Consider the following 27,121-nt stretch of genomic DNA (forward strand, 5'->3'; position numbering starts at 1 on the left):
AGAGATGACTTGACTTCTCTGATCCTGCCTCCTGTGTAAAACGTTAGGGGTTGGATTTGAAGATCCACTTTGAGAATTTGATGACGACAATGACAATGACAGTACTATGGAAATTGAAGAAGGTGTGCCACCTCTGGCAGGCGAATTACCAGTAGCCCCCTCCCTGCCACCTGCTCACCAGGGCTCCCAGCGTGGTCTGCCGAAGGAGGGCAGGGTCTCGGCCCCAGTGGCCTTCTCCCCCCCGCCCCCCCCCCCCCGCCCCTCTGAATAGACTCTGAACTGCACAGCTGTACGCAGCCACCATCTCACAGGTTCTCTTTGTGGCCAGCTCTGTGTTAGGCTCCTTCATTTTTTCAAAGTCAGGTTTATCAAGATATAACTTAGGTGCAAAAGCATTCAGCCTTTTTAAGTGTACTGTTGGGTGATGTGTCACCAATGTATATGGTGGTGAGACCACCGCCATAATCGAGGTATAACACGTTTCCCCCATCCCGGAAACTCCCGTGGCATCTCTTCAGCGTCATTCCCTGGCCCCTGGAACCACAGATCTGTTCTCTGTCCCTACAGTTTTGACTTGGCTAGGATGTCATAGAGGTGGCAGCACTCAGGACGAAGACTTTCTTGTCTGGCTTCCTTCTCTTGGCACGTTGTTGTTGAGATCCATCCAGTTGGCGTTTCGTATCTTGGGTGCCCAGTTGCGGTCTGTCGTGTGGATTTGCCACAATTGGCTTGTCCATTCGCCCATCCATGGCATTGGGCATTTGCTTGGTGTGTTTAATTCTTTCACAGCTGTCTCGGGCTGCGGTAACAAATATCATAGACTGGAGGGCTAAAACAACAGATGCATATTTCTCCCAGCTTTGGAGGCTGTGTGGGATCAGGGTGCCAGCAGATTCGGTGTCTGGTGAGGGCCGGCTTCCTGTCGCAGACAGCCGCCTTCTCATTATGTCCTCACGTGACTTCTTTGCGCACTCCCAAAGGGACCATCCTCGTGTCTCCCCCCCTCACAGGAACATGATCTCATCATGGGGCCTCACCCTTATGACCTCATCTAACCCAAATTACCTCCCAAAGGCCCCACCTCCAAATACCATTGCATTGGGAGTTAGGGCTTTAACACTTGAATTGGGGGGAGAGTATGAGAGGTGGGGGGGGGGGGGACACACAAACGTTCAGTCCACAACAGCAACGCACTGCTGTCATGAAGTCCGTGGCATTATTATCCCTTCTGACGAGTGTGGACTCGGCGTGGAAGCCCAGGGCCATGCCGCCAGCCTCCTCCCCACAGGCCCCGAGAGGCCCCTCCTTGGCTGCCCTCTTCCCCTTGCCGGTTCCCAGAGAGACGAGGACCCATGTGCCCCAGCAAGAGACGTGTCCTCACCCCAGGGACCCATCTCCCAGCGTCAGATCTGACCTTGGTTGGAGATGCCTCTTTGTCGCTGCTGGAGACCCATGGCCAGCGCGAATAATTGGATTTTAATAAAACGGATGGGAGTGCGGAAGCAGCCTGCCACCCTGGCCTGCGCCGAGGCCCTGCAATTAAACCGATTATGTCTTGAGAGTCAAGCTGTCTGACTCTGCATCCCTAATTGGGTGGTGCTTGCCGGCCTACCGGGATGGTTGTTTGTTTATTTGCCCAATGATCAGAGCTGGGACACGCTGGGGGCTGGGTAATTAACGTGGGGTGGTGAGCCCACTGCCCTCCCCCGCCCCATCCAGAGCACAGGGAGACTTTACGAATGCTGACGGCAGCATTGCTCCCCCCACGACCCCCCAGTTCTGATATGGTTGATTTGGGACAGTCTCCTCCAGGTGAGTGTGACTGGCAGCCCCTGACCTAAAGGAAGGAGACAATTTTGGAAGCCCGGATTGCTTGCTGCCTCCTTCCTTGGATTCACGCAGGCTCCTGGGGGCGAAGGCTGTTCCCACGGGAAGGCCTGTGGTCGTCTCCTCCACCTGGGGACCCTCAGTATAGACACTGCAGAGGGAAACATCTGGTGGGCGGGACCCCAGGTGTCTTTTGGGGGCAGCCTGTTGGCGGTTTCTCCCCCCCGGTTATTTTAACCAACATTTATTGAATGCCTCCTTTCTGCCAGGCGTTCTGTTGGTGGCAAGTGGGTGGAGATTCCTGTGTGGGGGCTGGGGGCTGCTGGGTGCCTCCACCCCCACCCTGTGGGTACCAGGGGTCTTGGCTGGAGAACTTGGCCTTCTCTGGGAGTGTGTTTTGGCAACAGTTACCCGCTTTGTCTGTGTGTTTTGAGCTTCATGCCGCCCCCCCCAGCCCCCCCCCAAGAGGTGGTCCAACACTGTGGGCTCACCGTTGGGCAAACAGGATCCCGCCCAGTTAGATGGGGTGATGGGTTACCAACCACAAAAATAGCCCTCTGGTTCTTGCATTGGGTGAAGGCTCCAGATCCTGGCATCAGCACAGCTGTTGGGGGGGCGGGGGGGTGACGGGAAGCCGTTTGGGGAAGCTCTGCAGTAGCACCACCTGGGCAGCTTGTCCAGCCCTCTGCCCCTTCCTTCCTCATCCACGGCCCTCCTCAGAGGCTGTGCAGACACCGAGCAGACAGGGACGCCTGCAGGCTCAGCCTGAGCACGCAGCACGATCGCCAGGTGTTTGATAATGATGATTAATTGGGAAAGGGGAGGCTGCGAGTAGGCGGGAGCCAGCTCCGGAGCGACAGGGCTTTGGGGCTGCTTGGTGAAGGCTGGGCCCCAAGCTCAGGCGTGAGGGCCCCTTTAATTAGGGTGAAGTCAGGGGTGGAGGTGGGGTAGGTCCCATCAGGTGGTGACCCTGGGGCTGAGGGTGGCTCCTGGAGCCCCAGCTGCTTAGGGCTTTGGTTCGCTCATGTTCCTCACCCCCAGGAGACAGCCCCCCAAAGCTGAGCTCAGAGGGAGCTGTGCCTGGCCTGGGGTCCAGAGCCTGGGGAGAAAGGAGGAAGCCCCACTTTTCTGTGAGCGTCCCTGCCCAGTCCTCCCTCTCCAAGCCTCACTTCCTCGTCTACAACACGAGGTTGCATCCGCCACAATCTGGGGAGACGCCCAGCTGCTTGTCTGACTGACGGTGGCCCCAAGGCCGACCCCACCTACTGGGTGTCCCTCTTGTCCCTCAGAGCCTCTCCACGGTTACCTCAGTCCCCTTGGCCACTCCAGGCCCCTCGTCCTGAGCCTGGAGACCCTGTGAGCTGGTGCCTGCTTCCCATCCCTGACTGAAGTGCCCTTCCCGCCCAGGGCCCAGCGCATGCGCGCAGACCCCCCTGGTCAGGCCCTGCTCTCTGCACCTTCAAGCACGTATGAACTCATGTCATCCTCACTGTGATCCTGTGAGGAGGTGCTCCAGGTGTCCCCGTTTTCCAGATGAGGAGACTGAGGCTCAGAGAGACACATGACTTGCCTGGGGATACACTGTTGTGAAGTAACAGAGCTGGGATTTGAACCTCAGCGCACCCTGGCCTGGGTCAGAGGAGGCTGGCACCTCACTGAGTTAACAGTCCCGGCTGGAAAGAGGGTCACTGAAGGGCAGGACAGTATTTTAGGAGACTCTGTGCCATGGGGTGTGCTGCCAAGGGGGTCTGCCATCAGCATCCTCTTTGTCTGGTTTGGGGACGGATGGAGCTGGGGGCACCAAGCCTGGGTGAGGTGGAGTCGCGGAGAGAAGGCATTCCAGGAGGCAGCGCTGGGAGAGGAAAGGCTTGGAGGTAGGACTGACCTATGCTTGGTCTGGAGCAGTGCCTCCCAGTTTATGCTCTGGAATTTCCCAACTCCCTGAGCCTCAGCATCACACAGCCCACCACATAAAGTACAGGCCCGTGTGGTAGGGACCAGGACCCACAGCAAATCCCCAGGGACCCTAGGACAGGGAGGAGAGGGTTGTTTTTCTGCCCCGCGCGCGCGCGTGTGTGTGTGTGTGTGTGTGTGTGTGTGTGTGTGTGGTAGCATGTAAAGGAGATGACTAGCATCTCAGGGACAATGGGGCAGGTGACCACCTGCTAGGGCTGTTGTAGGAACCAGGCCCTGGAGGAGAGCTGGCCTTCCCCAGGGGAGACCACGGGGCCAGCGGTGTTTTCCAAAGACGCTGTTCCACCGTTCACCACGTGAGGACAGAAACAGGCCTTTCCCTGCTCAGTCACAGGAACCCGGTCCTGCGAGGTGGTGCCCAGGAAGCTGACTGGGCCGCCGGCGGCAGCCTCCTCTCCAGACTTCACCAGTTGGGCTTGAAGCGTCTTCTGATCAGTGAGCCTCAGAAGTCTGTGTCCAGGCGGGCTGCCAGCCCAGGATGCTGAGTTGGTGAGCCTCAGGGTCCTGCCTCCCCGGGCTTTTCTCTGACCCCAAAAGAAAGGGCAGCTGCGTTTGCCCCGGGGATCGCTGGGATAGGGAGGGGAAGAGGAGAAGGAGATGGGCCCTGTCAGGCTTATCTGGAAAAGGTCAGGACTCCAGAGGGGGCAGGACAAAGGGTGGGGGTGGAGGTAAGGGGGAGAGGGGAGAGTGCACATCACCATGGGGAGCCAGGAAGCTGAGGGGGCTCCTCCCGAGAGGCCTGCACCGGAGCTGCCCTGGCTGCCGGGCTGGCCACAAATCTCAGGAATCTGGTGGCTGCCGCCGCCGGGAGGCTGCCTCTGACCTGGGTGAGGATACAGGTCATCGTGGGTTTCTCTCCTGTCCGTTAAAGGGTCAGCACAGCAGGCCTCGCTGTCTCCCTCCTGGCAGTGAGATGTGTCATTGCCCCAGGGGAGCAGGATGAGGGGTGGGCTCCCTCCTAAGGCTGCCTGCATGTGGGCTTCCCACCCGCGGGAGGGAGCAGGCCCGAGGGGTCCTCAAGCCCCAGGAATAAGGGCAGGGGGACAGAGATGGGGGCTCGGGGAACTGTCCCAAGAACAACAACAGCAACTGACATTGATGAACTCACGGTGCAGTGGGCCCTGGTCTGAGCCCTTTCTAGACGTTGCCCCATTCCTCCCATGACAGAGGGCAGGACTATTGAACCCATTGTACAGATGAGGAAACTGAGGCTGTGCCTGCTGCCTCCTGTCTCCAGAGCATGGAGGTATCCCGAGTTGTCTGTGTCATTTTGAGTCCTTTGATCTCAGGCCCTGAGGGACTCTGGAAACTTCCACTTCACTGCTGCATGTGACACATTGTGCTGTCTTCTGCTGGCTTGGTGGTTTCTGATGGTGCTTGTACTTATTCGCCCTGCGAGTGTGACACTGGGGCCAAGGCAGGGGGCAGGTAGGATACAACCAGGGTGGCAACCCTGCCCACCCCAAACACTAGCTCCGGTGCCCTCCTGTGTCCTGTCTCCACTTGCACCCAAGAAGAGGTGGGTGTCAGTCATTTACCCCTTCGCACCGCTTTAAGTCTGTGTCCTTTCTGGGGAGTTGTGTTTCCAGCCTGGGCTCTCAGCGTGGGAGGGATGACTGTCGTAGGAAAGGGATTCGAAACCAGGAGGGCAGGGTCTGGGAAGCGGCAGCCCTGCCCTAGCAGAGCCGCCCGCCACCAGCCCATACAGGTTCTTGTGCAATTTAGAAGGTGCCTCTTCCTCTAGGCAGCTAGGACCCAAGCCCAGGGGTGCACTGGTGAGCAGAGTATGGGCTGGATTTCAGCGCATTGGCCATTTCATACAGGTGCTCTTACGCAGTGAACGACGACGTAGACAACTGCACTTGCGGCCCTGCGTCCAGGGCTCCTGTTGGCTCCCGATGCCACCCCCCTGCCCGGTTGGCTGCTGGGGGCTCAAAGCACAAACCCAACACCACCCAGCTGTCCTTCACCCGGGGGAGACCTGGGCGCTCATCTCTACTGACCTGCTTGAGGTCTTTTGCCCATGTGTTTAGTGGAGTGTGGCTGGGATCTGTTAACCCGTGCCAAGGGGAGGTGGTGGAGAGGTGGAGGATTCTCCGCCCAGTGTGCCCATTGTACAGATGAGAAAACGGAGGCCCTGCAAGTTAGTGTGGCCTTGAGCAAGTCATGGTTAAGACTTTGTTTTTCTTCCTCAGCTCCTTTCTCTTTTGTACTGAACCCTTGCTGCGCGCAGAGCTGAACAAGTGTTCCGCCCCTCCCTGACAGACGAGGCCTGCCGGAGCCCCAGGCAGCTGGGCGCTTCACCCACGCTCACACAGTTGAGTTAACAGCCAGCTGGATTTGAGCCTTCACTCCTGTCTCCCACTTCTGGCTTAGCTTTCTCTGTCTGTTCCCAGCAACTCCACAGTGTTCCCTCTAGGCAGCAGACCCCGCAGTGCCCTGGGGTCAGCTTTCTTCCTGGGGGCTAAAGAGGAGGGGCCCCCCAGGACCCCACAGGACACAGCTTCATCTAATTCCTGGCCGCGTTGCTGGCATGGCTGTGAGTTCTGCCCAAACAGGTTGCACCCTGCCTCCCTCCCAGCCCAGGTCCCTGGACCAGCTAAAATATTCCCCTACAGCCACGGAAATACCAAGCGTGTTCAAGGTCACAGGGACTGGCTGGGGGAGACCAGGCGTCCCTAATCCTTACACAGCTGTTCTCAGCTCCAGCTGCACATTGGAACCACCTATATTCTAGAAATACTGTAGTCTAGAAATACGAATGCTTGAGCCCCAGCTCCAGAGAATCTGATATGACTGGTTAGGGGTGGGGCCGCAGCCTGGTATTTTTAAAACTTCTCAGGTGATTGGCATGTCTGGCAGAGATGAGAGCCAGCCTCACACGGATACCCATGCCCATGGGAGGGACACATGACTCTTTGGATGTGGACTGCGTTGTTTGCTAATCTACTGGACGATGAGTGGGGGAGGGGAGGCTTGATAAAATAGGAGTGTAGTTCATATAAAGTCCAGCTAAAATATTCCCCTACAGTCACTGAAACACCCTCCCCATTGGGACAACCAAAAATATCTGTAGACCTTGCCAAATATCCTCTGGGGGCAGAACTGCCCCCCTACCCACTGAGAGCCAGTGACTAGGAACAGTGGCCTTCTCCCCTGGCAGCACGAGGAATTCCCTGAGCACTTCAGAAAACACTGATGCTGCTGGGTCCTCGCCCAGAGGTGTGATGTCATTGCTCTGGGTGTGGCCCAGAGGACCTCGGGAGGGGGGTTCAACCGCCCCAGGTGGTTCTAATATGAAGCGACTGCTTGAGCCTCACTGGGGAAGTTCCTCAAGCTTAAGGCATCGTAAGAATCACCCTGGTGGTGGCTCTGAATAACGCGCCCCAATTTAATTAGAATCACCTGGAATTCTCAGACTCTTGTGGGGAAGGCCGCCCGGTTTCCATGAGCCCCTGGTAGCTGGAGGCTCCAGGATTCTGAGCTGAGGGGCCTGGCTAGCCAGCCTGGCTGGGACCTCAAGTATCTCCCGCTGGGTTTCCTCCCCGCCCATTGCCCTCCCTCCCAGCTCTTCCCCTGCTCTCCCAGGGGCTGGGCTTCTGCTCACCTCCCCCACCTTCTCCTCTCCTGTGACTTTATCCCAGCCCCCCGGCCCTACGCCAGCCCCTGCGAGCCCGCCAGCAGCCCGGCCCCTCCTTCCCCTCTCCTCCCAGCCGGTGGCTCTCAGCGCCAGCTTGATTTAGTAGGCGTTGGAGGAGAAAGGCAGCTTCAAGAGTCACTAAGAGCCTTGATGCTGGCCAGCACTTATCTGGAAAGGAGAGGCTGGCAGCCCGGGGAAAGAGCTGGGGTGTAAGGAGAGAGACACCTCTCCACCCGAGAGGGGGCTTGGCAAGCCCGCCGTCTTCACAGCCCTGGCAGGGTTATTGGCTTGCGGGCTACAAGCACCCTTCACACCCCCCCCCCCTCCCCAGAGCACAGGGTTGGTGCCGCCCCTCCCTGCCACACCCGGCTAAGGGGAGGGGGGAGGAGGAGGCGAGGGGAGAGGACAGGGAGTCCCCCGCAGTCTCCTGCGAGTGGGGTTTTGCTCCCTGCAGCCCTAACGCAGGGAGCTCAGAGACCCCTGGGTTAAGAGACATGTCAGGTAGGCTCCTAGGGAGACGTCCTGTGGCCCCCGGCTGGCTGTTGGGGGCAGGAGAAGGGCCTCCCGCCGGGCTCCTCTGCTCCCCCCACCCAAGCCTTTTGGTTGTTTGCCTGCCCTTCTCTCCTGGTGCCCGTCCCTCTCCTCCTCCTCCTCCTCCCTGATGAAAAATACAAAAGAAAATGCGCCAATGCCCAGGTCTGGGGAGCCTCAGCCCGAGGGATAGAGAAATGAAAAGCGGCCCCAATTAGAGGCTTTGGTTCTGCAAACTTGATGCTCGGCACTTGAACTGTCACGGCGGAGCCTTAATTAGCAGCGGCGGGGGAGAGGTCAGGAACAACTCAGCAGTCTTGACAAGCGCGTTATCAAGTGCAGGGGAGCGGGGGCTGCCCAGGCCGCGGGCGGGGCGCCGAGGAGGGGAGGGAAGGAGGACGGCGGGGGCGCCGCGCGGAGGGGCGGAGGGGGGGTGGCGGGGAGGAGGCGCAGCCCCGCCGAGCGGGAAGGGAATAAGATGGTTGCTGCGAGGCGGCTGCGCAACCACGGCTGATGGTGCGTGAAGCCTCCAGCGAGGGCACGCGAGCGGGGGCGCGGGGCGCTCCTGGGGGCGGTGAGAGAGGCTGCTCGGGCCCTCCAGGATCCCCAGCACTTCCCCCAAGTCCCTGCAGCAGGCACGCGGGGGCGCAGCGGACAGGGCGCAAGGCGGGCAGCGGAGCGGACGCCCCTGGCTGCTCCTGATCCCCCGGGAATCCCAGGGCTCCACCACCCCCGGTTCCCCGGCTGTTCCGCGATCCCCTTGCCCTCTCCCGCGTCCCCCACCCCCACCCCCGCCCAGCACCACCACCACCAGCGAGCCGTCCAGGGTTCCCAGCCCCAGGCGAGCAGCGGTCAGGAGGAGCGCACGGCGGGCTTGGACGCCCCTGCCGCAGGCTATGCTGGGAAGCCCCTCCTAGAGTCCCCAGGGTTCCCGCGGCCGGCGGGGGTGGCGCAGCATGCTCGGCATGAAGACCTGGTCGTCCCTGCTCCTGAACCTCAGTAAGTGCCCGGCTCGCCACCCCAGGAGGGGAGAGGGAGAGGGGGAGGGACGGGATGGAACTTTCTGGGGCGCGCCGCCCACCCCGCCTGGCACGCTGACCCCGGATTACCTCCAGGTCATGCACGTGGTCCCCAGGCGCGCCGCTGTGCCACCTCCTCATCCTGTCAACTCAGAAAGGAAGCCAATCGATTTATTTTTTAAAGTAGAAAAGCTCCATCTGCCCGCCTGTCTGGCCGCGCCTGGGGCACGTCCAGGGGCTGGCAGATGAGAAGGGTGGAGAATCACCTTCAGATTTTGTCCAGAAGAGGTGGCCAGCCTGTACCAGCCTTGCTGCTGTCCAGGGGCTTTGGTTATCATGCCTAGTTAGCAAGCTGTGCTGCGAGTGTCAACCCTGGCTGGCCCCTTTGTGTCAGCAGAAAACCCTGGGACCAGGAACCAGGAGCAAAAAATGGGGGAGGGGGTTTATTCTTCTTCATTTGCACATGGGTGGGGACCAGGGGTGCGATATGTGGCTTAAACTCTGTTCACCATAACTTGCCCCCTTCCCAAGCTGTGCTGGCATCTCCCTGGGCCCATGCACGCCCTCCGCATGGAAGAACTTTCTCACCAGGTCAAGGTGGTGACCTCCCATTGCTAGTGCATTAGTTAGGCAGTGAGAGGTAAGAGGTGTCACAGAGCCCGCTGGGGGCCTTACTGAGTCAGTCCCTGTCTGGAGGGGTTAGCAGGACTCTGAGGCCTAGGTACACCCCTGCAAGCTGAGGGTGTGAAGGTGGCATTGGGTGGTGCGGGGGCCCCTGGGGTTCTTGGCTGGAGGGGCAGGTGGAGGGAATGATGGAGAGAAGGCAGCAGTGAACAGTAGCTCAGGTCCCCGAGGTTTCTTCGGGCTGATCCTAGTCCCCCCCCCTCCCCCCAGTAGAGGCTGGGTGGGATGATGGCATCAGCACAGCCCCTCCATTAAAGGCCGGACGTCTTGACCTCCAGGTGCCTCCCCTGCTGGCCTTCTCTTCCACGTGGACCAGTTTGGGGGGGGGGGGGAGTGACTGGTGGAACCATCTTGGCCCCAGGGAGCCCTCTTGCTCCCCACTCCCTCACCCAGGCGGCTGGGGTTCCCCAGATCCCCTCCTTCCTGCCTCCCCTCCCTTCCAGCCCTGCGTCTCTCAGTGTATGCCTCTCCGCCTGTTTGAACTGCAGCTTTTAAAGCTTTTTGCCTTTTGAAAACTCAGGGGGGGAATAGTTGCTTGTGGAGAGGTCGTGAACAGTTGATGATTATAGTCCAGTGGGTAGAAAGAGCTTAAAACAAATCCCCATCCATCAGATGTCAGCTTAGGTGGTTTCCAGGGTTCTCCTGGGGGGCCGGGGCGGCAGCTTAGAGGAGGGGAGGCTTCTCTCCTTTCCGCCAAATGAACCTACAAAACTCCCCCTCATTCAGGTGTTTGATGCGCACTCCCCTCTGCTGGCTCCCTCTGATCTCCTTTCCTCTCTGAGCTGGGGGAGGGGGACAGTGGAGGGCCCCTCCCGCCCCGTGAGACCTTGGCTGTGCCAGGAGACCCCTCCCCACCTCTGTGCCCTTGGCCTAGTCACAGGCAGTGCAGAACCTCAGTTTCCCAGGGTGTACAGGGAGGACGGTCATGCGGGTGTGCGCCACCGTCTGCCCAGGAAACCATGTCCTTGGTTCGTGAAATCTGAGGCTTCCCCCTGAAAAGTGGCTTCCTTGGAGCTAAAAGGGCCTCACTCTGTTCCCAGAGCCCAGCACAAGGGGCAGGGAGGAGAAAGCAGCGGACAGGGCACAAGGCAGGCAGCGGAGCGGACGCCCCTGGCTGCTCCTGATCCCCCAGGAATCCATGGGGGACTAGAATTAGCCCGAATTCAGAAGGGCCTGTGTGGAAGCTGGATCAGCTGCAGGGGACTCCCAGGAGCCCCTGGCAGACGTCAGGGCTCGCTACGCACAGGCACCACCATCCTCTGCCTGCGCTCACGCCTCAGGCTTCATGGCAGCTTCAGGAGAAAGGTGGTGGCTTGGTGCCCTCTGGGTCTTGCAGGTGAGGAAACAGGTTCAGAGAGGTTCAATTCACTACTTAGGGTCACACAGCTAGTGAGGTGGCGAAGGAGCCTGGTCAGTCCCACTCCAGGGTCACGTCTCTGGCCAGTGTTCATGGCCGCTGGGTGCCCCTTCCTCCAGCTCCAGAGAGATGTGGTCACTTCACTCTGTGGCGGTCTTGGATGGCCCCGCTCTGCCTGCAGGAGAGGATGCAGCTGTTTGGTGAGAAGTACAGGTCCTCTGGCCTGCCTCCTGCCCACCATTCAGGGTGCTGCCGCCCAGCCCTCCAGCCAGCTGACTCCCATGTTTGTCCTTGCATGGCCTGGCCATTCCTGTCTCTGTTTAGTGCCTTGGCTACTAGGGAGGCACACAGAAGTACAGCAAAGAATGCCAGACCCCCAAGCCCCTGTCCTCCTACCTCCTCCTTGCTGTGAATTGAGGCAGGTGACCCAACCTCTCGGTGCCCCCGTCTTCCCTGTAGCATGGGGATTCTGGCTCTGCCCTCCTAGGAATAGGTGCATCAATCAAGTTAATAATAGTGCCGCACACTGCCAGGTTACAAAATGCCAGCTGCTACTATCTTTTCTTCCACCTGGAAAGCCCTTCCGGCTCCTATCTGCAGTCTCCTTGCACCTCAAGGCCTAGCTTGAATGCCACCTCCTCTGAGAAGCCTTCCAGATTTTCCCAGCCATAAATCATCTCTTCTGCTGTCTCCTATCCTGTGGCCAGTGTTGTTTTTTTCCAAGTGGGACCCATACTTTTGTATGTATTGTACCTAGTTTATCTCTCCTGACAGACAAATTCCATGAGGAAAGATCCTTTGCATTCTCATCTCAGGGTCTCCCAGGGTGTTAAGTACGCAGTAGGTGCCCAATAAATGCTTGTTGGATGACTAGAGGGTGACCATTTTTCTAACAAGACCACTGTTTGGTCCCACTTCCTCCATGTTCAGTGGGCACTAGGCTCTGACAAATAATGGACTAACATCCAAAATCAATGTGAACCCTTGGGGATGCCTTCGGATCGTTTGCAAGTCCCCTGGGTGCTGCGTCTCCAGCCCTGAGAGCTCTCTGAGACCGGGAGGGCAGGCTCACCTCTGGACCGCTGGCCAGCTGTGGGGAATGTTAGAACAGGGCACCCTGGGTGGACTAATGGTCAGTTGTTGGAAGGATGTGGGCTGCACAGTCCCTAAAGCCAGGTCTGAGTAACCCAGCTGCTGGCCACTCTGCAAGGGGCAGGGTGCTGTCACTGTGTGTTGGGATGAGAAGCTTGGGCAGCTGGAACACAGCCTTGATTGTTGGATTATTCCCAAAGCAGGGTCCTGGGGAACCCCAAGAGGGTGGCAGGGGCTGTCTGGAACCCATGGCCCAGACCACGCTCCTTATAGCAGTTAAGCTGGTCCATCCAGGTCAGCAGCCATGGGAGGTGGGGATGGTGTTTGTAAGCCCTCCAGGGAGAGTCAGGTGGTAATACCTCTCCAGCAAGGAAGACTCCCCGGGGGGAGGCATTGGGGTTGGCAACATGTTTGCTTGTGTCTTTCAGTAAGTAAACCAGACAAGCCACTTCCAGGTTTGCAAATGCTTTGCTTTATTTGGGGGTGAAGGGGGTCTCTAGAGTCCCTCAACCAGGAAGAAAGAGGCAAATTAAGAAGTGGGACTAAGCAGGTAGTTGAATCGCCAGGTCCTGGGCTCAGCAGCCAGGTGGGCATCCCAGGCCCTTGCTAGTTAGCGTGGGGCACCTGTGTCTCCATTATTACCTGATCTGGTCTGGAGTCAGTTGGCTTGGGTTTGTATCCTGGATCTGCCTGCTATTGTCTGTGTGCCCTTGAGCAAGACACTTATCCTTTCTGTGGCTCAGTTCTCCATCGGTAAAAGGGAAAGGAATGATAGCACCCATCTTGTTCCAGGTAGCTCTTGCTGCGTCATAAACCACCCCAGCACCATGGCTTAAAACAGTGGCGTTTAGTTTGCTCATGAATCTGGGGGCACAGCTTGCAGTTCTCAGGGTCTCGTGAGGCTGCAGTCAGATGGAGGCTGCTCAGCCTCACCCCTCCTATCTGCTCCCCAGCCTGTCCTCAGAGATCACACAGCATCACTTCCCCAAGGCAGCCACCACCAGGTTCAGTGGGAGGGGGCGGAGACTTCACCTCCGCATGGAAAGAGGTCCAAGAATCTGTGGACATGTCCCAGAACCCTCACGTACCTCTGAAGGGTGCTGGGCTAAGTGGTTAATATACGTAAACAGTGCTCAGAACACAGATTACCTAATTAGCTGTCCTCGGTGGTGGGTCTCTGAGAAATTCTTTGCATCTAAAGTAACAAGGGGGGAGGGGGATCTTGCAGAGGAGAGCATGTGGAACGGGCGTGGGAGGGCAAAGACCCGCCTGCTCCCATGTCAGGAGTCCCTCTCTCTGCCCACCGCTTGTTTTGTTTGCCTCTAAAGTCTGTTCTCTATTTTCTGCCTGTGTCCCTGGCTTTCCCAGTCCATCGTCCCCTGGAAATCCGTGACCGAGGTCCTCATGGCAGGTTGCCTCTCACCTGTGCGGTCCCTGTTCAGGGATCCTGGACCTGGGAGTATGCGCTGGAAGAACAGGGAAGAATCCAGAAGCAGATGTATGACTGGGGGCAAGGCCCTTTTTGGGGGAGCGGGGGGGTCCTCTTTCCATGAGGAAGGGCTGGACTGGCTTTTCTTAGGGTCCACGGTGTGTCCTGGGCTCAGGGACCCCCTCAAATCTGGAGGTCTGGTGAATTGAGGCACCCAGAGGCTGGCCGCCCTTCTGAGCCTGTGGGAGGACCCTGACCATGGCCACTTCTCTGCGCCCATCTCCCTCCCTGCCACGCTATCATTGAGAACAGAAGTTTGGCAAGAGTGACTGTCTTTTCCCATCCATTGATGTCTAAGATATGAGATCTGGAAGGAAAATGGGATAATGCTTGTATTAGTATTATAATGCTAATTAATATGCTGGTGGCGTTGTAGACCACCTGTACTGGGGTGAATAGTGTCCCCCAAAACTCATGCCCACCTAGAACCTCAGAACGTGACCTTATTGGAGATGTGCAGTTAGTTAAGGATCTTGAGATGATGTCAACCTGGATCGGGGTGGGCCTTAAACACAGTGACTGGTGTCGTATAAGGAAAGAAAACAGCCAAAACCGGTTTGGCTCAGTGGATAGAGCGTCGGCCTGCGGACTCAAGGGTCCCAGGTTCGATTCCAGTCAAGGGCATGTACCTTGGTTGCGGGCACATCCCCAGTGGGGGGTGTGCAAGAGGCAGCTGATTGATGTTTCTCTCTCATCGATGTTTCTAACTCTCTATCCCTCTCTCTTCCTCTCTGTAAAAAATCAATAAAATATAAAAAAAGAAAAGAAAAGAAAGAAAACAGAGCCACAGGGCGAAGCCTGGTGAAGGTGGAGGCAGAGGTTGGAGGGATGAGGCCGAGAGCCAAGGACCACCCGCTTCGGGGCCTGTGTCCCACTGCCTTGGGCGGCTGGACTTCCCTTTCCCTCCCTGGTCTCCGGTTCCGGTGGGAGAAGTGAGCTGGTCTGACCGGAAGAAAGGCCTCGCCAGTCTAAGTGAGCACAGCCAAGCCCAGCCCTTGCCACAGCAGCCGCCTTAGCTGTCACCTGTCTGCAGGGTAAGGACGTCCCGAGGTGGAGGGTGAGGTAGAGAGGAGTCAGAGCCTCTGGCCAGGCAGTGGGATGCCTCGGACCCTGTCCTCACCGTGACGGCGCCTGGGGACTCGTCACCCCTTGCTCATTCCCAGCCTCGTCTGTCACCCCCGCGGCCTAGGCCCCTCCTGGCCTGGCTCCTGGGTCCTGCACGGTCCGCGCGTCACCTCCCACCCTCCTCCAGAGGGTGCCAGCCGATCTGTTCCCGCTGCATCTCCTCAGCACCCTGAACAAGCTGGAATGAGGTACCGAATCCTTGACGGACCCCAAGGGGGACCAGCACGGGGCCTCCTTCACCTGACCTGAGACCCTGCACACACAGCCCTGACCTCTGGATTGGGGACCCCTTCAGCCATATCACTTGGGGGTGTCACAGTAGCCATGAGACAGACTGAGGCCTGGAGCAGATCCAGCTTCTCCGAGGCCACGGGCAGGGCAGGGATGGGATGTGAGCCTCTTCCCCAGGTGAGGTTGCTGCGGGGGCTGAGCTGCGGCACAGGCCTTTTGCACCCCGCCCGGGGTGCTCCCAGGCTGCCTTCACCTCTGGATTTTCTTTGGTGCTTCTTGGGGTGCTGAAGTCATCACACCAGTGGCCCCATCCGGCAGAGCTGAGTCCCTTGGGCAGAAGAGCAGTTGCAGAAGATTGCGGGTGTCCCCAGGAGGGGCTGGGTGAGCTGGTGGGGTCCACCGCCATCAGGCTGCTGAGAGTGGAGGGGGAGCCCCTGACCCCCTCCACCAGCCACCAGAACGGAGAAACCCCAGTGACCCAGTCCCTGTTTCTTTTAATTAGAAACAATTAAAACCGTGTAACGGATGGCAGTTTGGTCTGCTTCTTTAGGAGGAAGCAGAGAGCCCAAACGGAACCGAGAAAAAAAAAAAAAAAAGATAAAATAAAACCCAGTGAATTTTTAATAGCGATTATCTCCTGACACATAGCGCGTTGCCATCTGGCAGACACACAGGCCCACTGGAGCTGGATGCTGGGGGGAGAGGGGCCGCAGAGGGAGGCCAGCCGCAGGCTTCCTGCTGGCAGCCCAGAGCCAGGCGCGCCCGCTCTCTCCACGGGGCTGAGGTCCTCTCCGGCTGCCCTGGGCTTTCTCAGCCCAGCCCCCTCCTTTCACAGAACTCTGCGGGACAACACCCCACCCAGCTCTCCTGAAGGGGCTGAACCCAGCATTTCCGGTGAAGAGACGCCCCGGGGCCTGTGCCTGCTGATTGCATGGTCCTTTGGGTGCCAGCGGCCACCAGGTTTCAGCAGTGGGCATATGAGGATGTGGTAGCCTCAGTCTCGGTAGCCACAGGTGAAAAATAAAGGAGGCGGCATGTGTTACTTCGTACCACGTGCCAGTGTCTCAGGCCATTCATTCAGCCCACGTTTATGAGGCTTCCACTTACGGCTGGATCCCAGGATGGGCTTTGATGGCTCAGGGGTGAAAAGTTTGTCCCCTTTTGTCACTTAAGGTTGGGGGAGGAATTTTCAAATGGGTGATTCCATCTCAAGCCTCTTAGACACTATTGACATTTGGGGCTGGGTACTGGTGGCGGGGCGTCCTGTGTACTGTAGGACATGGCGTAGCATCCCTGGCCTCCACGCGCCCATTAGATGCCAGTAACATCCTCTGTTGTAACAGTCAAAAATGTCTCCAGACACTGCCCAGTGTCCCCTGGGGGGAGCAAAATGGGTCCAGTGGAGAATGACTGGCTTAATGTAAGTGCACGAGTTTCCTGTGGCTGGAGCTTAAAGCAACAGAAATCAGCCCTAGCTGGTTTGGCTCAATGGACAGAGCATCGGCCTGCAGACTTGAAGGGTCCCAGGTTTGATTCCAGTCAAGGGCATATGCCCGGGTTGTGGGCCAGTGGGCTGCGTTGCAGGAGGTGGCCGATCAATGATTCTCTCTCATCATTGATGTTTTTATCTCTCTCTCCCTCTCCCTTCCTCTCTGAAATCAATAAAGATATTAAACACACACACACAAATTTAACCTCACAGCTCTGGAGGCCAGAGTCTGAAATGAGGTCTAGGCAGGGCCTCACTCCACCCAAGGCCTCCAGGGGAGGAGCCTTCCTGCCTCTCCGGCTTCGGGTGGCCAGGCTGTCACGCGGGCTTGAAAAGGAGAGAGAAATTTCTGAGCATTCTCCTGCCCAAGGCACACTGGAACTCCTCCTCGGATCAGGAGCCTTGCCAGGCCTCTGAAATCGCCCGAAGGTGAAGCACGAGGTCCCCAAAGCTGTTGACTCAGGGGTGATGATCTTGGGGTGCTTCTGACAAAACCGAGGGGGTGCTACATGCCTGTCCTGGGCCCTGGAGCCCTTGCCCGCTTCGGGGCCCTCTGCTGACGGGGTGCCTGGACACCCTGCCCCATGGTTGCAGGTGAGGGGGCTCAAGCAGTTGTGGGTCAGGAGTCTGTGTTCTGGGCGGGAAGTTAGAAAAGTCAAGCCCTGTTAAATGTGTTGTCTGAGGGTACAGGTGCCCTGGGAACCAAGCTAGGGCAGAGTGAGGGGGGGAAGTTGGAGGATTATTAACAGTCCTGGCGCCACTGTAACCGCTCCACAAACGGGGGTCAACGAAACACTCATCCTCTCGGTTGTGCAGGCAGAAGTCTGAGGTCCCACAGCGGAGCTGCCGTGGGGCGGGGGTTGGCCAGGGAAGAACCCGTTTTGCCTCGTCCAGCATCGGGCGCTGCGGCCTTCCCTGGCTCGCGGGCTCAGCCCTCTGCTCCGTCTCCTCTCATCAGCACACTCATCATTGCGCTGAGGGCCCACCTGGATAGTCTCTTCTTTCCAGGTCCTTATTGACGTCTGCCCAGGCCCTTCTTCCAAATAAGGCCACATTTCCAGGCTCCAAGGGTTAGGGCATAGACATACCTTTTGGGGGCCACCATTCAGCCCACGACAGGGGAGTCCCTTAAGAGCCCTTTGAGACGTGACATGGTCAAGCCGGTACGTGGGAGAGAGCTCCAGGCCGGAGAGCATCTGCGGCAGCGTCCCGAGTGGGGAGCGTGCGTCAGGTGTTCAAGCATCAGCGAGGGAAGTCACGGATGGGGCAGGGGGGTGGAGGGACGGTGTATGCCCTGGCGCCAAGCGTGTGGTCTTTGCTGGGAGCGGGTGGGAACGCGGGGCAGAGTGCGGAACATGAATGGACCTCCCTTCTCACGGGGTCCTCTGGTGCCACTTGGAGGATGGAGCCCGGGCGGTCAGGGCAGAAGCAAGGGGACCAGCAGATAGCTACTGCACTAGCCCAGGCTGGAGGTGCTGGGACCCGCCTAGGTGAGTGGGCAGAGCAGGGGACAAGCGGCTGTAGGTTTGGGCTTTCATCTCAGTGCCTCCCCCACCCAGGGCAGCCTCTTCTTGGATGGATCTTCCATTGTCTTGTCTTCTTCCCAGTCGGCCCCATCTCCCCTCTCCGCCCTCACCCTCCTCCCCACCCTGGGAGCAAGGAGAACAACTGAACAACTGGAGGTGCTGGGAGGAAGGCTGCGAGGGGAGGGAGGGACACACACACACCGCCCCCCCCCCCCCCCCAGCGCTGGGAAGCCTGAGGGGCTGTGCCAGCCCAGGGCAGGGAGTCACATTTCATTTCTCTCTCTGCAGCTTCTCCCACAATTAAACCCGAGTGCCTGTGCTGATGGCTTAACCTGGCTTCCAGGAGAGCGCGTACCTCGCCCAAAGAACCCTCATCTCCCCCCTCCTCCCCTTCACCCCTCATTCCCTTCCCTCGCTGGGCCCCTCCCCCTCCTCACTCCCCTCCTTCCCCCTCCCCTTCTCCTTTCCTCTTCCTCACCCCTCCTGCTCCCCGCTTCCCCTCTGCTTATCCCCTCTCCCCCACCTTTCTCCCTCTCCCCCCTTCCCCACAGCTGCCAGCTGCCTGGAAGCTGAGCCTCCAGGGCCCCCGGGGAGGGCTGAGTGGGGGGGGGCAGCGCGGGGGGCAGGATTCTCGAAGCTCTTGTGCTGGTTTCCAAAACGAATGTTGCTTTTCGTACTCCATCCTTCAATCCTTATCTCCTCTAATTTATTGGACATACCCCGTGGCACTAACGGATTCGAGGCTCAGACGGCGATGTCTCCCGCCTGGCTCTGTTTTCCAGACAACTCTAGTTTATTTCCTGGTTTAGTCGCGTGACCCCATGTACCCCATGCCACAGCTAATGCAGCCCAGGGACGATAAATTGTGACTTGTAATAACATTCCGATGGATTAATTGATCAATTGACTACACTTCTGCCCCCCCCCGCCCCCCCTTGTCTGCCCTCAACAGCCAGGTCCCCACCTGGGGCAGCCAGGGCAGGACAGTTGAAGCGAAGTGCGAGTGTAGACAACAGTGGAGATAAGCATATTGCTAAATCTTTACTCAGCATTCGGAGGTTCCACAAAACTGTCTTTTTCCGGGGCAGAGACTGTCACCAGACCAGGCCCCGGGCTGCCTCGGGCTCTTCCTTCTGAGGGATGGACTGTATCTGGCACCCAACCCCTGGAGGCTGGGCCCAGCTGCCCCTCGAAAGATGCCCTTGAAGCAGGTGAGGGCAGGAGCATGGGATGTCTGTCCATTCAACTTGGCCAAACGGAGGGAAGACAGACTTCTGTCTCAGAGCCCGTAATTATGCTGAGCAGTGGTTCTTTGTAATCATACAGCTCAGCCTTCAGAAGCCGGTTTCTTGGTACCATGTCTGTCTGCAGTGCCTGGGCAATTTGGGGGCTTATAAATCCAGCTGCTGGGACACCGGGTCTCTCTGTGGCTCCAGGAGCCTGGGCCTGGGTGCTTGGGCGCGGGATCCCAGGCAGGAGCTCTCTCAGGAGGGAAATGGGGCATCTCGCTTCTGGGGGAAGAGGAGTGGGAGCCTCGTGGGAACGATTTCTTCCTGAGGCCTGTGAGGGCTCCTGTCTGAGTGTGACGTGCTCCCCGAAGGCCTCAGGTGCGTAGAACGGATTCCTTGGCAGTTTGGAGGGGCCCCGTCAAGACTGGGATGACGTTTAGAGACTCACAAATGGGTAGGGGATGGTGGGCTCTCCTTGTGCCTTCCAATCCCTCACTCTTGCACACACCTTCCGGTCCCGGCTGAGGTGGGCAGCGTGCAAAGATGGGGCAGCACTTCGTGCTTTAAACCTCCTGTGGTCACAGCCTGGTGGGGATGCCTTTTGTGTGGGGTACACAATGAAACAGGGAGATTTCCTTCACCCCAGACATCGGTCCTCACAGCCACTTTCGCCTTTTGTTTCCTAGGTCCAGCCTCACCAGCTGTTTTTAGTTCTTTACCTTTGCATCTGCCTCACAGCCTTTGCACACGCCGTTCCCACTTTCTGTAATGCTGTTCCTCGCTGACCCCAGCTTTTCCTTCAGATTGAGCGTTTTCTGGCCCATTTTCTGGGCCCACTGTATACACGTGTAGTCCGGTGACTTCTCGATTCTGCACGTTTTCCTGCGGAGCTGGGCTGCACCAGGGCGAGAACTAGGTCTTCTTTGTCGCGGCAGCCTGTCCCTAGTACCATGTGCATGTACGTAGGAGGAACAGTAAAGATTCCAGCTAAATTCTCTGTCTTATGTGCTTCCTAACTCTAGCCAAAACGAAAACCATGAGAGACCTTCCAGAACGTGCTGCCTGCTCGCGAGCTGTTCCACCCCGGTCAGGCCGTCCCTAAGTGGGTTCCTCCGTGCGCTCAACCTCTGACCTTGTGCACCCCACCAGCCTCCTGAGCCCTCGGGAGTCATCGCTGGGCACAGAACAGGCGTCAAGGGTTTGGGATATATTTTCCCCCACAGTTTGAGAGGTAGTTCACCTACCATACAATTCATCCTTTTAAAGGGTGCAAGCCAACAGTTTTTAGTGTGTTCGCAGAACTGTGCAACCATCACCACTGCTTCATTCCAGAACATTTTATCACCCCAAAAGAAACCCTGTACCCATCTGCTGTCAGTCCCCTCCGCTCCCAGCCGTAGGCAACCACGGCTTTCCTACTTTCTGTCTCTGTGGATGCACCTATTCTGGACATTTTAGAGAAATGGAATCATGTAAGTTGTGGCTGTCTGTGACCGGCTTCCTCCGTTTGTGGCACGTGTGAGGACTTCACGCCTTTTCACGGCTGAGTAATATGTCCGTGTATGGCTAGACCCCATTTTGCTTACCCATCAGCGGACATGTTTGGGTCACTGTGAGCAGTGCTGTAAGAACAAGGTCTGTACAGCTGTGTGTTTCCAGTTCTCTGGGCCGCCAGGATTTTACCTTATTCCCTGTCTGGTGGACTTCCTGTTGACCAAGGCCGGGGGGCGGGGTGGGCAGAGAGACCGAGTACAGAGGGGGAAGCTGTGGGTGACCATCGTCACAGCCCAGTGAACATCTCCCGTGTCACCATGTGCCAGAGGCCCGACCCTCTCACGGGCCTCAGCAGCTGGGGTGAGGCTGTCGCCAGGCCCAGTACACAGTGGGGAAACTGAGGCCCAAGGCCCCCCTCGCTGGTGGCTGCAGCATCAGGCTTCGTTTCCTCCTCGCCGCTCTCTAGACCCTGTTTCTGGATCAGAGGACCCGAAGCTCAGAGGTGTGCCTGGGGTGACGCGGCGGAAACGGGGCAGCGATGGTTTTACTTGTCTAGCGTGCCCCGTGTTCCTGGCCAGCCCTGAGCACTCTCTAAGCCAGGCGTCCTCACACTACGGCCCGCGGGCCACATGCGGGTGTTTTTGCCGTTTTTGTTTTTTTTACTTCAAAATAAGATATGTGCAGTGTGCATAGGAATTTGTTCATAGTTGTTTTTTTTTAAACTATAGTCCGGCCCTCCAATGGTCTGAGGGACAGTGAGCTGGCCCCCTGTTTAGAAAGTGTGAGGACGCCTGCTAAGCTCTCACAACGCCGGGACGGAGTGTGGCTGGTACTGTCCCACCGGACAGATGAGGAGGCTGCGGCGCCGGGACGTCGAGTCATGTGCCCGGTCAGCGGCCATACGCGTCAGGGCCAGGAGTGGCACTTGGGCAGTTTGGCTCCCGAGTTTGCTGTCTGAACCCCTACATTGTGGGTAGGAGGCCGGTGTTTGGATGGGGAGGGAGGGAAATTTGGGGTTCCCCTGGGCGAGGCGAGACTCCGTCTTTCAGAGAATTCTGTATCTCACTTTCCTACTGGGGGAGGTCTGTAACCTCCATAAGCCTCCGTCCCCGCCACCCTGGCCTGCTCACAGGTTCCTGGGGAGCCCGATTGCTGCCCCTCCCCCACCCCCCACCCCCCCCACCCCCAACCCCCGTTCGTGAGCTTACCTTCTTGGTCTTGGCCGCTCCTGGGAGGCCCAGCAGGCCCCTCCTTCCCAGCCGCCCCAAACAGATCAGCAGCCCATCCGCCTATTCCTGCTCTACAATTGGCCCTCCCGGGAGACAGCAGGGACCATCCACCCCGGGGTGTCATTTTCATAGCAGGTGCAGCGGGCAGTGGCAGCAGCCACGGCTCCCCGGAAAGAGTGGGGGCCAGATTGGATGGCCAGCATTGTCAGGGGTCTCAGGGCCCCTCAGTGTGATTTTCTGTTTGACACCCCAGCTCCCCCTCCCTGGGGTTTCAGCTTAAGAGCCCGCCCCTCTTCCCTCTGCTCCTGAAATAATAATCGCCCCAAGCAGCTGGGTTCCGAGCTGAGCCAGCACTGGCGGGTCCCCCAGGGAGCAGCGTGCACAGAAACCACAGGTCTCTGTCACACCGTCCCCCCCCCGTCTCGGCCCCCCTGACAGCATGTACTGCCTTTGCTCAGATTTCAGGGGGGTTTTTTTGTGTTTTTTTTTTTTTTTGCTTGCCCTTGTTCCCTCCCTGGGCCACGTGGCCTCCTGCCTTGAGTTTCAGCATTTCCCCTTGCCGTTCCACCAACGCCAGCCAGTCCTGACACCAGCTCTGCCTGAAAAGCCAGACCTCCCTGAGGTTGGAGCCAGACTTTCCAGGTTCAAGTTCAAGCTCTGCCCCTGGCCAGCTGCACAGCCTGAGCACCCAGCTCAACCACTCTGTCCCTCAATGTCCTTAACCATGAAATGGAGATAAATGGCACCTCCCTTTTTGCATGATGAACAGAGATAAACCACATTAAGTGCTTAGCACAGTTCCTGACTCACAGTGGTTTTTGTGCTGGGAGAAGTGTGCATCCGGCTCAGAGATGACACCGAACAGGCAGCGGTGAACTCTGGGTGGGGCAGAAAGATGTGATGCTTAAAAAGGGTTTTGAGGGATGTGTAGGAGTTTTCTGGATGGATGAAGAGGAGATAAAAGGGCCCTCCAAGTAAAAGGAACCTCAATCAAGGAATGTAAGTTATTTCTTTATATATGGACTCCTCTTTCTTCCAAATGGAGAGTGAACAGAGATGTTTGCGTTGAGCTGAAATCCTCTGCTATACATGCGCCAAGGCTTGAACAATCAATGCCTGTTTGCTAAGAGTGCTTGGTGTGGTCAACGTCCAGGAGCTGAGATGAGCTGGTATAGACAGGACATGGCAACCTCCTTTTTCCTGATGCCACTAATTCTGCTGCTAGAGCAAGTCATGCATTGCACAGCACAACTGCTCTGTGTCCAGTACTTTGGGAGGTGTAGGAAGCCCAGAGGAGATGCAGTAAGAATGGCCCTGTGCACACATCCCTTTAACTTCTTATTCTCACAACCACCAGAATGAGGAGACGCTTCTGTTTTTACCTCCACTTTACAGGTGAGGACACTGAGGCCCAGAGCCATTACTTACGACTTCCCAAGGTGAACAGCTTGGAAGTGACAGAACTGGGGCCAACCTCCTCCCCCATCCACACCTTTAGCCACCATGCTGAGCCACCTCTGCAAGACAGGCTTGCCCTTCTCCCCTGGCTTGGTATCTGGAGACCTGGCCCCCGACTCTGCCCCTTGGAGGCCAGCGAGCTGGGCTGAGTCATCTCCCCTCTGGTTTTCACATCCTCACCCATAAAACAGAGCTGCTGCTGCTGCAGTCTCCCTGGTTGTCCTGTTCGCTCAGAGACTCGGGTGACTGCAAAAGGCCTTGTCAGCTAAGTGCCCTCCCTGTGCTGGCTGCTGCCATTATCCAGAGAAGAGCAGCAGATATATGAGAAGGGAGTGGTCCAGTGCCAGAACCCACCAGAATCCGCCAGAACCCTCCAGAATCTCTGCCTGTCAGATGCGTTTTTCTGCGGGTGCCCTGGGTGGTGCTCGGTTCTGCCAGGTGAGAGAGAGCGAGAGCACAGGCAGGTGCCTCGTGGAGGAGGGGGCCGACTCTGAGCTGGGCCTGGCGAGCTGATGAGCGGGCAGATATGCAGAAAGGCCGACACTCAGCTCGCAGAGCAGACGTCAGGGCCAGACAGCGTGGGTTCAAATCCCCACGCGGGCACGTACCGCTGAGCAACCTTGAGCAAGTCACTCAACTATTCTGTGCCTCAGTTTTCCCCTCCATAAAATGTGGGTAACTGGGGTTCATATGAAAATTGTTGTTACATGGATGGGATGTATCTCTTCAGTGCCAGACTCTGCTGTAAATGCTACCTGGTGAGTAATGGGAGAGTGAAGGCAGGAGCGGGCGGGTGGAGGGGAGTGTCTGGAGTTAAATCCCTTCTTGTGACCTTTAGCCCTGGGTGAGTCCCTCACTCTCTCTCTGTGCCTCAGTTTCCCCTTCTGTACATCGGAGTGGTAGGGAGCTGGTTGGGAGGGCTGGAAGGGCCCCCCGGAGCCCGTGGGCCTGTCCTGGGCCTGACGCCTGGTAGGTGCCCCGGGAGCAGTAGTTTCCGTGCCCTTGCTCTTCCACCAGCTGCTGTCCCCGCCCGCCTGGCAGGCCCTGCGGGATCGAGTGTCCCAGAGGCGGCGGGCTGAGACCCGTGGGCCTCACAGCTGCACACCTGAGAACCTGCTGGCAAAGTGTTTGCTTAATTAATTGACTTTGTGAGAGGGAGCCTCTCCCCGTGTAAATCTACCAGCAGGCTCTGGTGCTCGCCGCCGGATGCAGCGAATGCAAGACTAGACTTTAAATAAGGGTGCGGTTATTGTTTGAATAATTGAAGAACGTCGGGGAGACAGCAGGCCTCGGCTCAGCGTCCTCCCGTCCTCGGCCAGCTGGCTTCTGGGCTGTCTCCGTGGGCCCTGCTGCCGGCACCCCTCAGCCCACAGACAGGAGCGGCTTTCAGACCGGTGTGCCGGTTGAACCCCTACCCCCTGCCCCCCCAGCAACCTTCAGGACAAGGATAGATGGAGTGCCCCCAACTCCCAGATTGGGAAACTGAGGCAGGGACAGTTCAGAGGCAGAGGACTGGCCTGGATTCCAGTGATCTGGGCTTGGTGAAGCTGGGTCTGTTTTCTTTCCTGCGCGGTGGGGGAAAGAGGTGGCCCCGCCTCCGGAGCCCCTCGGGGATGGTGCTGCTTCACGCACAGAGCCCGCGGACATGCAGTGGGTGCAGTTTCCTGGGGCGGCTCGAGACCATGCTGTGTCCTTGGGAAACATAACCTTGAGTCACACGGAACTGTGGGGTCCCGTTCCTCTGTTCCTCTGATCCTCTGGCTCTGCAGCGGGGGGGGGGGGGGGGGGGGGGGGCGGCAGGGCCTGTGCCGCAGACCTCCCCAGGCTCAGCTTGTCCCCTTTGAACGAGGGAGCGGGTGCCGGCTCTGCATCCGGGGGGACTGGGAAGGGTGCTGCACTTCCATTGCCGCTGCTGATGCTGGCTTCCTTCTGGACACAAGTCGTGTGTGGACTTTTTAAAATTAGTTTATGTAAATCACCCCTGCAAAAGCAAAAACAACTGGTTGATTGGAAGGAGTGGTGCATAAATAATGCGGGCGCACAGGCGTGGTGAACGTCACACGGTGGCTCTAGCGACAGGAGCCCGGGAGGGGCGGCAGCGATGCGGACAGCCAACACCACCCTCCAGGGCCCGGCCTGTTGGAGATGGCTTGATGCACAGCACTTGTCTCCCCTTCCTCATAACCCTCGGGGAGGGCTGTTACTTCCCCCAGGTTTACAGGGGGGGAAACGGAGGCACAGAGAGGCTAAATAACTCCCCCACATCGCACAGCACCGCCAGGACTCTGACCCAGAGCTCCTGGATCTCCTAAGCCCCTTTTGCTCTGTAGCCAGCTCTCCTGCTCTCCCTTTCTCTCTGACAGCGTTCAGGATGGGTGTGAGAGTGCCACTTCCCTGTGCCTGCCCTGGGGTCCAGGGCACCTCAGCTGCCCTGGGCAGAGCTGTTTCTGAGTTGGACCTGAGGCATCTACCTGCTCAGTCCACATTCAGTCGTGATTCCTCAGCACCTGCCTTCCGCCCCAGCCAGGTAGCCCGCTGCCCAGATGGTATGGTAGGGCCACGCCCACCACCACAGACAAAGGCAGGATTTACAATTGTCAGGGCCAAACTACCTGAAACATTCTGGGCAGCATTCACCACCACACCTCCCCGGAGGAGGGACAGGCACCTCAGGGCCACCCACTCATGGTTTCCTGGGCCCTGGAGGCTTCCATTCCAGCCCCTGCTTTTCCCCACAGGACAGCCGAGGCCCAGAGAGGGACAGCAACTTGCCTGCAGGCACACAGCAGGGTGTGGCCAGGTTCCAGGTTCAGCCTTTGGCTCGGCCAGTTCTCATATCAGGGAAACAGAGAGCTCTGCCCTCCTCTCCTCTCCTCCCCAGGCCTTCGCCCTGGCCTTCATTTCATTTCTCGGAGCCGGGAAGGAGGGAGCCAGGCTCGGCCCCGCTGAGCGCTGTGCCCGCCTGCAGTCCCTGGGCGGGCATCCTTCAGCCCGCAGCCCCACGCCGCCGCCGCCACCGCATTAAGGACAGATGGATTACAGCTAATGAGCCTGCTTGCACCATTAACACTCGAGAGCCTTCCCGGGATTAAAGCCACGCTCAGCCCGCCGGGCCGGCTTGTCACTCTCGAGGTGGCGCCGAGGCGGCTGGCTGTGCATCAGTGCGCCTAATTGTTCCTGTAATTGGGAGCCTGATGCCAGCCTCCCCGGGGACGGCAGCCTAGCGGGAGCTGCCCTCCCTGTCCCCACCCCTGCCCTGCGTCTCCTACCCATCTGACCCCTGTCCAGCCTGGCTCAGAGGCCTGGGGGCCCCAGGAGCTGCTGCTTGCCCCTCCTGCCCCTCCAACACCTGCTGGAAAGGACAGCCCTTTAGCTCAGTGCCCACCCTGGGCCGGGGTTTACCCACACCTGGACCCACGTCGCCCTGCAGCCCCTCTCTCTCAAACACCCTTTCACTTTCTCCCATTTTCATGCACACTGCGGGTACTTGCATACTCACAGTACACAGAGTCATACCCATGCCCACTCGTACATTCTCACACACACTCACTCCCACACATAGGCTCCCACATTCACACGCTCACCGGTACTTACACACATGCATTCTTACACATGCCCCTCACACACATTCGTACGCTCACTCTCACATTCCTACTCTCACATTCGCACACTCAGCCAACACACATTTTCCCACAGTTCGCCTACCCTGTCTCACACATGTATGCAC

At 58.2% G+C, this 27,121-nt stretch overlaps 1 protein-coding gene across 7 annotated transcripts in view; it reads left to right on the forward strand.

Moving 5' to 3' along the window:
* Positions 1-27,121, forward strand: part of GSE1 (Gse1 coiled-coil protein) — a 420,008-nt gene that overhangs the window by 221,399 nt on the left and 171,488 nt on the right. The window contains exon 1 of one of the 7 annotated variants that reach the window (XM_079799739.1): positions 8,421-8,971. The exons of the other annotated variants lie outside the window; for them this stretch is intronic. Coding sequence (XP_079655865.1) covers positions 8,929-8,971 — 43 coding nt within the window. The 5' untranslated portion in view covers positions 8,421-8,928. Of the gene's footprint in view, positions 1-8,420; positions 8,972-27,121 lie in introns of those variants that run through there. 7 annotated transcript variants of the gene reach the window in all.

The sequence above is a fragment of the Cnephaeus nilssonii genome (assembly GCF_951640355.1).
Source record: "Cnephaeus nilssonii genome assembly, chromosome: 20".
In the NCBI taxonomy this organism is placed as follows: Eukaryota; Metazoa; Chordata; class Mammalia; order Chiroptera; family Vespertilionidae; genus Cnephaeus; species Cnephaeus nilssonii.